The sequence below is a fragment of the Symphalangus syndactylus genome, chromosome 19 (genome assembly GCF_028878055.3).
Source record: "Symphalangus syndactylus isolate Jambi chromosome 19, NHGRI_mSymSyn1-v2.1_pri, whole genome shotgun sequence".
NCBI classification, from domain to species: Eukaryota; Metazoa; Chordata; class Mammalia; order Primates; family Hylobatidae; genus Symphalangus; species Symphalangus syndactylus.
The window spans coordinates 80,257,327-80,271,625 of NC_072434.2; the positions used below are offsets into that span (position 1 = coordinate 80,257,327).

General features: G+C 36.2%; 1 protein-coding gene across 4 annotated transcripts in view; it reads right to left on the reverse strand.

Moving 5' to 3' along the window:
* LYST (lysosomal trafficking regulator) overlaps positions 1-14,299 on the reverse strand; it is a 227,792-nt gene that overhangs the window by 125,349 nt on the left and 88,144 nt on the right. For all 4 annotated transcript variants that reach the window (XM_055235072.2, XM_055235071.2, XM_055235074.2 and 1 more), the window contains exons 11-14: positions 10,279-10,388; positions 7,758-8,184; positions 4,757-4,901; positions 3,252-3,425 (exon numbers count right to left, since the gene is read on the reverse strand). In XM_055235072.2, the coding sequence (XP_055091047.1) occupies positions 3,252-3,425; positions 4,757-4,901; positions 7,758-8,184; positions 10,279-10,388 (856 nt within the window). The remainder of the gene's footprint in view (positions 1-3,251; positions 3,426-4,756; positions 4,902-7,757; positions 8,185-10,278; positions 10,389-14,299) is intronic.

Consider the following 14,299-nt stretch of genomic DNA (forward strand, 5'->3'; position numbering starts at 1 on the left):
AAAAGGCCTCTTCAAATATATTCTTTTAGAAATTCTTTTTTTTAACTGAGACAGGGTCTCGCTCTGTCACCCACGCTGAAGTACAGGGGTGCAATCATGGCTCACTGTAGCCTTGACTTACTGGGCTCAGGTGATCCTCCTGCCTCAGCCTCCCGAATAGCTGGGACTACAGCTATGCATCACCATGCCAAGCTAATTTTTTTATTTTTCGTAGAGACAGGGTTTTTCCATGTTGCCCAGGTTGGTCTTGAATTCCCGGGCTCAAGCAATCCTTCTGCCTCAGCCTATCAAAGTGCTGGGATTACAGGCATGAAGCACCATGCCTGGCCTAGAAATTACTCTATAGTTTATAAGCTGATGAAGATACTAGAGCACCAAGTTTAAGTCAACAGAACAAAATATTTGTCCTTGGTCACTTGCTCTGTTAACCAATGAAATTAACTTGTGCCAAATGGCAAACAATTCTCTCTAAGGAATGTAGCTGTAAGTTGGTGGGTAAAAAAACAGAGTGATATGTGAATCAAGTGACCATGCTTACTAATTTCAGACTGTCCACAATAAAAATCTAATCTCTCATTCTGAACATGTCTAATAGTTAGTTTATGGTTCCTCTGTCAGTTGACATAATTCAGAAAAAGGCTGCAGGGGCAGTAAAGCATAGGGTTTTAAAGCATGGGCCCTCCCTAGGGTCAGAGTCTAGGTTAAACTTTCAGCTCTACCCCTTACTTGTGACATGAGTTTGGGCAAGTCACTGTAGGTCTCAGTTGCCTCATATGTAAAATTGGGATAATAATATACCTACTTCTTAGTATTATTGGGAGGATTAAATCAGGTAATCTGTATAAAGTGCCTAATACAGTGCCTGGCACATGTTGAGAGCTGAAGAAATTGAGTGGAGAGTGTCTAGGAGGAGAAAGGGGCTCTCTACTTACAACTCCAGCCCCAGCTCCATCTGATTTAACTACAGGTTCTGGAAACAAATTTGCTGATTGGCTACAGCTGCCATGGCAGGTATGACGCTCGAGAACGTCACAGACAGTATTTTATTTGGAACATGGAACATGGAAATTAGACTTCAATTACGTATTTTTACATTTTTTTAAATAAATACAACAAAACTGAACTCTCAATTGCTGCAGCCTCCTGCAGTGATGCCCTGTCCTCCACCTAAAACTGTCCTCTTCCCACCTGCACAGGGCAAGTTCCATCTCCTCTTTCAGGTCTCAGCTTTAACACCTTGTTCTTAGATAGGCCTTCCCTGATCCACCCGTTGTAAGTGTCAAACTCGGTATTTTCTGTCTCAGGGTTTTAAAGCATGGGCCTCACAGTATTTGTCCTCATTTGTAAATATTCATTTAATTGTGTTTGCTTGTTTTCTGATTCCTCATCAGACTGTGAACTCTAGGAAGGCAGGGAATGTGTCTATCTTGTTTACCACTGTCCCCCAGGCCTAATTAATATATCAAGTGCTCAAAACACTGTAATTCCTCAATAAATGTGATGAATGAACAAATGAATGAATAAAAATAGGTTAGTCTGTGTTAAGGGTATATGTTATTTCCATGGTCTAATCTACTTTGAGGGATTTTTGAGAGAATTAGATGATGTATATAAAGCACCTAGCAAAAGGTCTGCAACATAATAAGTATGCACTATATTATGTTCCTTTTGATTAAATCTAGACTTCTCAGCTTGGCATTTAAAGCCTGTTAAGTAGTCTCACCATGTCCATTCATTTTTATTTCTCATTATTCAACTTAAACTCATCCAACCAGCTTAATCCTCTACCATGCTACATTACAGTTTCGAATTCTCTATCTTCTTTCACGCTACTTCATTCAATACAATACTTCCCAATGCTTACAAATCGAAGATACGTTATAGTTCTACAAATCGAAGATACCTTATAGTTCCTACAGGCTAAAATTTTACATTAAGATATTCCACAAGATGTTTCTTATTAACTTGGCTCACAATTCTCCTATGTGGTAAAAATCGTACAGTACTCTCCCTGAATCTATCACTTGGTATATTTCTAGCACTCTATCTGAATCTATCACCTTATACATAGGCTAGTCATTCTAATTTCTTTTGAAAGCCTAATTTAATTTAGGTATTAGCCTTATTAGCCACTTAATTTAAATAATTACCATGGCTTCAGTGTTATAATATATGGGCTTGCAGGATGAAATTATAGATTCTGTTCTTTGATATATAGTTATACATAAATGTCTAAATTTCTAGGTATCTTCATGCTCCCCAAACCCAAATATTAATTTTCAACAGTCACTTCTACAGGAGGTTTATTTTGCAAGAAAATGACCAATAGGAAAAAAAAGTCCAACTCTGACAGATTTGTAAGTTAAAGTATAGTAAATTTTTCAGAGAAATGCAAATCAAAACCACAATGAGATACCATCTCACACCAGTTAGAACGGCGATCATTAAAAAGTCAGGAAACAACAGGTGCTGGAGAGGATGTGGAGAAATAGGAACACTTTTACACCATTGGTGGGACTGTAAACTAGTTCAACCATTGTGGAAGACAGTGTGGCGATTCCTCAAGGATCTAGAACTAGAACTACCATTTGACCCAGCCATCCCAAAGGATTATAAATCATGCTGCTATAAAGACACATGCACATGTATGTTTATTGCAGCACTATTCACAATAGCAAAGACTTGGAACCAACCCAAATGTCCATCAATGATAGACTGGATTAAGAAAATGTGGCACATATACACCATGGAATACTATGCCACCATAAAAAAGGATGAGTTCATTTCCTTTGTAAGGACATGGATGAAGCTGGAAACCATCATTCTCAGCAAATGATCGCAAGGACAAAAAGTCAAACACCACATGTTTGCAGTCATAGGTGGGAATTGAACAATGAGAACACTTGGACACAGGAAGGAGAACATCACACACTGGGGCCTGTCGTGGGGTGGGGGGAGGGGGGAGGGATAGCATTAGGAGATATACCTAATGTAAATGATGAGTTAATGGGTGCAGCACACCAACATGGCCCATGTATACATATGTAACAAAACTGCACGTTGTGCACATGTACCCTAGAACTTAAAGTATAATAATAATAAAAAAAGAAACAACAAAAAATAAAGTATAGTAAATTTTATTATAGTAAAAACCTAGAATTTTCTGTAATCTGTTTCAGAAGCTATAACAGACTAATGAAACATAACGTTGTAACTGAGATTGAGCTGCATTTTCTCAAAATGCTTCCTACCTCTGTCCAGAGACCCATATGGAGATTTTCCCATGAATCCTCCTTTTCCCTTGGGGCTGCTGTAAGTAGGTGAGTACTAAATGTTGCCATTTGCTTGGGAGGAAAATATTCTCCTGTGATTCAACCTGTGCTAGTAAAACAGCTTTCATGTCATCATTTGAATCCATGCACACACTACAGAAAAAGAGAAAAGGCATAGGCTGAAAACATGAAAATTCTGACCTCAGTGTTTAACCCATATATAGTAACTATAATTCTAAATATTTAATTAAGATTAAAAATCAGTTCTATTTTTTTTAAAGTGCTTGAAAAGTCAGTAGGTCTTCATTTTATACCATAAGCTACTTAGTTATTCTATCATTACCTCGATTCATGAATTAAAATAGATTAGGCTCATTGGCTGGTAGTCATAATTTAGGCAATAATTTTCAGAATTCAGTTTGTAAAAAAATATATATTATTACTATTTATATAGTCATTGCCCATTTAGAAATTACAATGTATTATTTGGTTCATAGAAAAATTAATATAAATGTATAAATACCAGACTGTATTGGAAGTCTAATCTACTTTGTGGGACTACTGAAAGAGTGAGGAGATAATGTACATAAGGCACCTAGTAATGTTTGTAACGTTTACAAAGTATATATTCCTAAATAACAAACTGGTTTGTTTAGACTTGAGTTTTAGACAAATAATATCATACTATTCATACTCAATACAAATAAAAGACCTGTATCTACACTACTAAATAAAGGAGATAGTATAAAAGGACAAGATAACAAGGAGAACCCAAGCTTATTAGGTAATGGCTATTAAATATATAATCTACATGGAAAACTTATGTCTGTTAATAACATCTTAAGACCACTACAATCTGATAGAATATTTCCATAGCATAAGACTTCAGTATTTGATCTAAAATCAGAGAATTAATGTATTTTATTCATTTATTTTTTATTTTTATTTATTTGTTTATTTTTGAGACAGAGTCTCACTCTGTCACCCAGGCTGGAGTGCAGTGGCATGATCCGGGCTCACTGCAACCTCTGCCTCCCAGGTTCAAGCGATTCTCCTGCTTCAGCCTCCCAAGTAGCTGGGACTACAGGCATGCACCATCATGCCTGGCTAATTTTTGTGGTTTTTTGTTTTTTTGTTTTTATTTTTATTTTTTGTAGAGATTGGGTTTCACTATGTTGGCCAGGCTGGTCTCAAACTCCTGACCTCAGGTGATCTGCCTGCCTTGGCCTCCCAAAGTGCTGGCATTACAGGCGTGAGCCACCACACCCAGCCGAGAATTAATATATTTTAGACTTTATGGATTTTTGGATAGAATAATACACTATTACAAAAGTGGTATTAATAACTGTTAGAACGTATAATTTTTAAATGAGACTTTTTGTTTTGCTATGATGAACTTTTATTAGCAGATTTCACATTAATGTCTCTTACATAAATTATTTAAATACATTATCTATTCATGGGAGGCTGAGGATAATCAATACCGAAAGATAAAAGTGGCATTGTGGGGATCAGCCCACACTTGGATCATCAACGCTTTGGATCCCAGTGAAATTATATGAATACATCCTTCTTCTATGAGTCTTTCACCAGGATTTATGTACTCTGCACCTTCTGGTCTGTCGCTCTCTATGAGAAAAAGATGTTAGAATGATCAGTAAAATGGTTCATAACAATTGAATAGAAAAGTGAATTTAGAAGAATACAAAGCAAATTTGTTCATTTGTGGTAGGTTATCTACCCAGAATGTCTGAGCCTGACCTGTTCTAAAAAACCATATTTCTAGAGTATAGATGTTAACTCCAAAAAAGCACAAGGGATGAAAAATGGTAATTCAGTACTTTAAAAGTTATTAGATGTTTAAAAATGTATAATGACTGAGGACAATTGTGGGCATAACCAGACTGCTATGTGACAACCTATTACAATGTGTACCAAGCTTCTTTTATCAACTATGACTTCACTGACCCTGGTCCAGGCAGCACACATCATTGTCCATGCTCACACTACCAAAAATCATTCTAGAATTATCACAATATGGCATGATTTAAAAAAAATTTCATATTACAAATTTTAAGGAAAAACTCTAGTGTTTGAATATATTCATAATTTATATTCCCTGGTGAGTAGTCTTTGAATATAATTGCTAAGTGATTCTGAAACTCTAATGTTTCTTTAAGGCAAGCTAGGGTAAATGCTTACAGGTTTGGGCTACCTGGTTATTCATCTTGACTCCTCTTCCTCATCTTTGAAAACCCAGCACTACCTGAAGATGTATGATTATCTACTTGTCATTATAATACATGTGACTTTATGTAAAATTGTGTTATGATATATCAAAATACAAAATACATGTCCAAAGGCTCAGACTTTTAAAGAACACTACTGCTTATTAGATTGCATACATATTAGTTGCTATTTTTCAACAGGTAAAACCATGACCGATGTTAAAAAAATGCTCCCTGTAGCGATGACAATAGTTTTAAAAAAGAAGAGTTAAGGTCACTGGTTATTTTGAGGCTACTGACCAAGATATATTATATATAGAGAACTCATATCTGATGTGAAATTTTAAAAATGTTCCATACCAAATATGAACTTCTACAAATAAAAGAGTAGGACAAAACCAGTGTGTACCTAGGAATTACAGAGTAGTAACATTACAAATATTTAACTTAATGCTCACAACCATCTTATAAGGTAAATATATATAGGGTGACAGAGCTGAGGCGCTGAGAGGTTAATTTGCCCAAAGGCACCAGTTAGTTTAGAGGTAAAAGGTATGATATCGCAGCAAAATATTCCTTATCTCTCTTCAAAAATTTTTATATATGTCTACTATTTTTAAGTGTTTATACAAAATCATCTTTCTATGTTTTCTAATATATCATTAAAATAAAAAATTAAGAAAAAACTTTCCAATATTTACTTTTCTCAGGTCACTATGTATATTTATTCATTTTATAAGAGACTGTTTACATTGAGATTGCCTCCATTAAAACATGAGAAAGCAATCTGCATAGCTTATAGTATAGTGGCAATGTTAAGGCTCTGGAATTAAAAACAGGTGGGTTTCAATTCCTTTCCATCACTTACCAGCTATATAACTTGGTCACGCTACTTAACTTCCTCTAAAAATACAGATAGTATGAGCACTTACTAACTTGTTAAGATTAAAAATGTATATAGAAACAGCTGAGCAAAGTGACACATATACAGAAAGCACTCAATGCACATTAGATAGCATCATAATAAATATTATCACACGTAGAGCTATCAGTTCTTAGGTGGCAAAATTCAATCCACAACAGAAAACTCTAGTGAAGGCATAGTGTCCTAAAACAGAGGTTCCACTGGATGAGAAAGATTTATGGAATGAAGAGCTATTGAGGCCTGCATCTCCATGTACATATAAAACCCTAAACATCTGTCTCATCCAGTCATTTTATTCATTCCATAGGCCCTAAGAATTATCCTACCTACTTCACTTTCCATCACCATAAACTGCTTTTCAATGAACAGTTTTTTTTCTGCCCTAGTCATATGAGAAACAAGGTGCAGTATAACAGCAATTCTTCAGTTAAAGAAGGAACTGGAATGAAATTTATTCTAATGTTGGAGAATGGCTGATGCATTTAAACATTCTGTGACAGGAATTAGGGGAGGGCCACTGAGGTAAGACATGGCATGAGAAGGAGAACTTGAAATAAAAGAGAGAAAGAAGTTCGCAACTAGCCTGACCAACAGGGAGAAACCGCTGTCTCTACTAAAAATACAAAATTAGCCGGGTGTGGTGGCTCACACCTGCAGTTCTAGCACTTTGGGAAGCTGAGGTGGGCAGATCATCTGAGGTCAGGAGTTCGAGACCAGCCTGGCCAACATGGTGAAACCCCATCGCAACTAAAAATATAAAATTAGCCAGGTGTGGTTGCTGGCGCCTGAATCCCAGCTACTCCGGAGGCTGAGGCAGGAGAATCGCTTGAACCCGGGAGGCGGAGGTTGCGGTGAGCCGAGATCACGCCATTGCACTCTAGCCTGGGCAACAAGAGTGAAACTCTGTCTCAAAAAAAAAAAGAGAGAGAGAAATAAAATGAAATGGGGACTGTCTAATAGGGGCTGGGAAACAACAGAAAGAAAAGCAGCTATAGGGTTTTATCCTTTTATAACATCAGGAGCCACCCTAATCCAGTAATGGGACCAGGAAAGAAGTCCCATAAGGAACTCTAGGGGCTGATGACCCCAGAAAAAGTTGTATATGTGGTGTCCCCTTCACCCCTATAAAAAACGAAAGTTTCTGTAATGGAGATTCAAGGCTATATGACAACTCATGCTTTGATAAGTCAGGACCTACCACCACTAAGTAAGGCATTTAAGGTGAAGAACATGTTAAGAGTGTTAAGAACACTACCACATTTTTATGGCTCAAGGAAAATTATAGTCTGAAAACAATCTTTGTGTACAAATCAGATAATCCTGTCATCATACCTGTACCATCAAAACTGCTATCTGGCAAAATTAATGACTTGTTTCTTTTCTTTATCTTCTTTCCTTTTTCTGTGGTACTCTCAGCTTCATGGATACACTCCACATTAAACCACAGTGAAACACTGAAACCTTCTGATAGGTGTGGCCAGCAGTTTTGCCCCAGCAACGGCAGGTGGACTGGGGCTATGTGCCAAGATGAAAGCAGCCGATGGGGAAAACTCTCTCTATCAGCCTCTTTCTTGCTCCGTGAAACTCGTGCTCTTCTCAATAAACCCATGGCCTTGCTGTTTAAAATCCCAGGATACTTTTGTGATGAAACACCGTTGCTTAAATTTGGAGTGTGCAGTAAAGGGAAGGTTAGATATTGTGAAGGGCTCATAGTAGTATCACTTTCAATAATTTTCAGAATACCCAGAAGAAGAATTTTCTAGAGAAAAAGAAAAACAAATGAAACTTTCTAATCACGTAATAAAGTACATAATAATCTTGAAATTTGGGTTATAAATGAAAACACAAACATACCCACACATATCAGCATTCCTATTTAAATACTTTCCTATCTCCCACATCTTTAAAATTTTCATTTTTTCATAGCTGAGATAAAATATGAAACAGATTTCATTCTTTTTTTTTTTTTTTCAAGACAGAGTCTCACTCTGTTGCCCAGGCTGGAGTGCAGTGGCACGATCTCGGCTCACTGCAACCTCCGCCTCCCAGGTTCAGGCGATTCTCCTGCCTCAGCCTCCGGAGTAGCTGGGATTACAGGCACCCACCACCACCCCCAGCTAATTTTTGTATTTTTAGTAGAGACGAGGTTTCATCATGTTGGCCAGGATAGTCTTGCACTCCTGACCTCAGGTGATCCACCCACCTCGGCCTCCCAAAGTGCTGGGATTACAGGCGTGAGTCACCATGCCCAGCCTTCATTCTTAAAATATGTAATCTTTTGTGGTTAATTTGTTTCATGTTTAGTTTGTTTTTTTTTTTTTTGAGATGCAGTTTAGCTCTTGTTGCCCAGGCTGGAGTGCAATGGCGTGATCTCAGCTCACTGCAACCTCTGCCTCCTGGGTTCAAGCGATTCTCCTGCCTCAGCCTCCTGAGTAGCTGGGATTACAGGTGCATGCCACCACACCCAGCTAATTTTTGTATTTTTAGTAGAGACGGGGTTTCATCACATTGGTCAGGCTGGTCTCGAACTCCTGACCTCAGGTGATCTGCCCACCTAGGCCTCCCAAAGTGCTGGGATTACAGGCATGAGCCATGGCGCCCTGCCTTAAATTTTTTTTTTTTTTTTTAATTTTTGTGGATACATAGTAGGTACATATATTTATGGGGTACCGAGATTTTTTGATACATATTCAGATTTAATAGTTATGATTTGGTTTTAAATTTTAAATTATATATAATACTTATATCAATAATCATTTCTACCAAAGAAAAATGTTTATTTCTAAGTAAACTATGGTTCTTCTCCCAATTACTTTTAAATCAGGGAAAGAAGCAGAGACATTACAAATTCTCCAGATTTCTGACTTTAGAGCATGACTGGCTTCGTAAAACTGAGTGTTCAATTACTTTCCAGTTTATTTCACATGATTTTTTCATATCAAGTAAATTTTCTTTCATCTGTGTTTGGCAAACTGAAACAAGGTTTTAAGCTTTTATTTATAGTACAAGTTTTTGGTTAAACTGAAATGTAGAATTTATAGAAAATATAAGAGGAAATGCCCATTTAATTAAAGGCAAGAACAATGACTAAGGAGAGAAAACGAAAAAATAAAAAAGATTAATCTAGTACAATGTCCTATTCATGCTTAAAATAACACCTGATGTTGATTATGATAACGACAAATATACTCAGAAGAAGTAATAAAAAAAGCATTCCACAAATATAGCAGCCAGTTTTCAATGATCTACACTAGTGATTTTTAACCCATGTTCCACAGAGCTCCCTCAGGAACCTTGGGACTGGAGCAGGGTGATAAAGTGGGCAGGGCTCTGGAACATCCAATCCCATTACAAAGTAGCTCCAAAGTTTTCTGTCTTATTTGCTTATGCTTCTAGTCAAGGTTTCATTATAAAAATGGGTTTCCTAGCAGATAATAGTTTAAATGACACTAAGCCACACCAATGGAAAGGGGAAGCATAGACAATAATTGAAGGGTATAGTGGATAATAACCTTTTGAAAAGGATAATCCCTAAGATGGTTATAACTATTCATAATTAAGTTCTCTTTGGTAATTAAAATTACTCAGCTTTTCTGAAGCACAAAAACTGGGGATGGGGTGGGTAAAGAAAATATAATCTCAGCGATATGTCTGGTTAATCAAAATTGAAGTGAAATGGTTAAAATATATGCATATAATTGAGTATTTCACACATAATAACGTGAAATTGCCTGCACCGTCACATCAAAAGAAAGAGCTTAGTAACATTTCTAAATAATTAAAAATACATCCTATTAAAATTATAAGTGAAAGAATTTATCAGTGAAAAATGTAAAAATTATAGCATATTTACTGTACAAGGAGATTTCTCCAGAAATATTCTTAAAAGAAGGGTTAGCTCTTCTGAACACGTTCTTGAACTCATCAAAGATACCAAAAGATCCACCAATACTCTCTGGCATGCTAAATTAAAGAAAGGGGGAAAAAAATTAAAGCTAGTACACAATTAGAGGAACAAATGAGCAATTTCACCAAAAGAGGTAAAATACTATTATCACTTTTTGAATGGATTATAAAAAATCTAGTATAGGAATCACAAAATTTGCGGAAGAAATAGCAATATAACTAAATGTAAATCAACCAACCAACCATCAAAAACAACAAAAACCACTTTTCTTTTTATTATTTTTATTATTATTATTATTATTATTTTAGACAGAGTCTCGCCCTGTCACCCAGGCTGGAGTGCAATGGCACAATCTCGGCTCACTGCAACCTCCACCTCCCAGGTTCAAGCAATTCTCCTGCCTCAGCCTCCCGAGGAGCTGGGACTACAGGCACGTGTCACCATGCCCAGCTAATTTTTGTATTTTTAGTAGAGATGGGGTTTCACCATGTTAGCCAGGCTGGTCTCAAACTCCTGACCTCAGGTGATCCACCCTCCTCGGCCTCCCAAATTTCAGGGATTACAGGTGTGAGCCACCATGCCTGGCCAGCATGAGCTCACTTTTCTTGAATATTAATTAGCTACAAGTAAACTAAGGGCATTCTTGAAAGAAGCATAAATCAATATAATATTTGTTAAGCTAATACTTCTGTATCATAAAATAGTCTGCTATCTTATCTTGAAAATGTTTAAATTATATCTATCACTATTTAAGTACAAAATTCGATGACAAGTAGTGGAAATATTAAAGATGATTTAAATACTTAAATACCACAAGCTATTTAGTTTGAACATTTTCTTTATTCCATGATAGGTTTAGCATAAAACATAAACGGTGATACACAAATTCATAGAATTCTTTAGAGCTAAATAGTAACTAATATTTGTAGAGCAAATTATAGTGTTCAAAGTATTTTTACATGCTTTATTTCAGCTGATCCTCACCAAAAACAAAAAGCCCTAGAAAATAAATATTATCTCCACTTTGACCTGAAAGAAATAATCTTGATTTAAAACCTGAGATAAGTTTTAAAAGACTGGTAGTTTTGGAAGACCTAGAGTTTAGAGAATAGAAGCCATATTTAAGCAACATATTTTGTAGAAGTAATGAGCTGACACAGTAGCAAAATATTGCATACATCTGGAGAGACTACTTGCAATGAGACTATAAAATAGCATGGACTTTATCCTGTACATAACATGAATCCATTAAAGGTTTTTAAGTAGGAAAATAATATGATCAAAGTGTGTGTGCTTACTTTTTTTTTTCCAGTTCAAAACTGACAGGTTCCAGTTAAAAATGGGGGAATGGATATATACACTTGCTTCTGTGTACTACTGAAAACTCATAGCATTAAAGTACAGAATTATAAGAAGGAAGAAACCCGTAACAGCAAAAATATGTGGGGGCAGTGGGCATTGGGGCACATCTAGTAAGAGATTTAAAAATATTTCTTGAAGATGGAAAAGTAGATGGAAAAAAGAGAAAGCTGCAACCTAGAATTCCTTTGAATTACAAAGAGGTTCAGAGCAGTAAGAAGCCGAGCTGTCCATCTAAGGTCTAGAGAGAAAGTGAGAGTACGGCTAACAATACAGGGATTAATGAAAGGTCTGTCTGTGAATATCCACCTCTCTCCTGTTTCTCAGTAGAGAGCACAGATAGTTCAGTATTCACTTTTAGGTCCCAAACATGATAACTCTTCTCTAAAGAAACAAAATGGATTACCAGGCAAAAGCTCAGGTGTACATAGGCTTTTAGCATCATGGCTACTGAGTGTAACTGTACAGTCTGCAGACTGAACAAACTGCCTAACCAAAGGGAAAAGTAGAGACTAAAATAAAGTCTGAATGCTGTATGCCAAGCCATGCATCCTGGTTTTGGGCTGTGATGCCTGGATCAAGAAAGGGATGCCTTTTTTCCCAGTGCAAAGACATTATACACCAGTCAAGCCCTATATGTGAAAGATGCATTTTTCTAAGGTATGCAAACTGCCATGTAGGGTAATAGTATCCCTAATGGTCCCCCAAAATAAAGCTCTCTTCATTAGGGTGTTTGGGAAGACCCTAATCATCCAATGGCACATTCACACAGAGCTCTTCAACATACTACCCACTCAGGAAAGAGGCCAAAATAGAAAACAAATTCACTTTCACAATATTAGAGGAAATCTCCAACAGTTTTATTAAATATAAATGGGCTAAAAAGGTTCATAAAAATATTAGAGAATTAGCAACCTAAAGCAGTAAAAACAATACTTAAAAAACAAAAAAACTGACAAAACTGACCCCAGAGGAAAAAGAGATAATTTGGGGACAGAAGAAACTTTAAGATGTTTATTACTATAATCAAATATATACAAGGAGATATTATATCCTTATATGAAAAAAATAACCAGAAAACAATAAAAAAAGAGCTCTGAAATATTGAAATTACCGAAATAAAAAATTAAATAAAAGGTTGGGATTGAAAAAATGTCTCAAAATGTAGCATAAAAACAGTGATGTAGTCAATATGACAGGAAAGATTATCTTATCTTTGCCAGATCAATTGGGAAGGCTCAAGATTACAATCAGAATACAAGAAAAAAAGAGGAGGGAATATGGAGAGGAGAAAATTATTTTTTAAAATAATAAATCTTTATGATCCTGTATTAGATCTAATATATGACATTAAAAGCAAAGCAATGAAAGATAGAATAGACAAATAGGACTTCATAAAAATCTTTTAAAACATGCTTCAAAGTAAACCATCAAGAAAGTTAAGAGACAGCACAAAGAATGGGAGAAAATATTTGCAAACCACATATCTGATGAGGAACTTGCATCTAGAATACATAAAAAAACCTCTTACTATTCAATAATCAAAACATGAATCACCAGTATAAAAATGGTTGAAGGATTTGGATAGGCATTTCTCTGAAGAAATCCAAAGAAAATATGCAAATAGCTAAAAAGCACACCGCTATGGTGTAAATATCTGTCCCCTCCAAAACTCAAGTTGAAATTTGGTTGCCATTGTGGTAGTGTTAAGAGATGGGATCTTTGGGAGGTGACTGGGTCATGAGGAGTCTGCCCTCATGGGTGCGATTCATGCCCTTATGAAAGGGAGAGTTCAGCCCCCTTTTGCCTCTCTTCCTTTCTGCATTTTGCCATGTGAGGATGCAGCAAGAAGGCCCTTGCCAGATGCTGGCACTTTGATCTTGGACTTTCAGTCTCCAGAACTGTGAGAAAATAAATTTCTGTTCATTATAAATCATTCAAGTCTGTGGTATTCCATTATAGTAGCACAAAAGGGACTAAGGCACACACAAAGGTATACTTAATACATTAGCCTTCAGGGAAATACAAATCAAAACCACAATGAGATACCACTTCATATCCACTAGGATAGATATAATTAAAAAGGCATATAATAACAAGTGCTGGCAAGAATATGAAGAAATTAGAACCCTTATACACTGATGGTAAGAATGTAAAATGGTATAGCCATTTTGGACAACAGTCTGTCAATTTCTCAAATGATTAAACACAGAGTTACCATATGATCCAAAATAAATGACTCAAGAGAAATGAAAACATATGTTCACACAAAAAATTGTACCTGAGTGTTCATAGCAGCGTTATTCATAGTAGCAAAAAAGGAGAACAACCCAAATGCCCATCAATTGATGAATGGATAAATCAAATGCAGTATATCCATACAATGGAATGTTATTTCAGCCAAAAAAGAAAAGAAGCAGGGAAGGGGAAAAGTAACTTTATAATGGAGAGACATGACAAACACTACTTAATGCAAGTGATCAAGGTCAACATCAACAATTATAAATCATGTTGACAATATGTATCCTTGATATGATTTAATGACAATGGCACTTTGCTTCTATGATCTTCCTCTCAAAAGCCCATACTCTTAGTGTAGTCATGACTT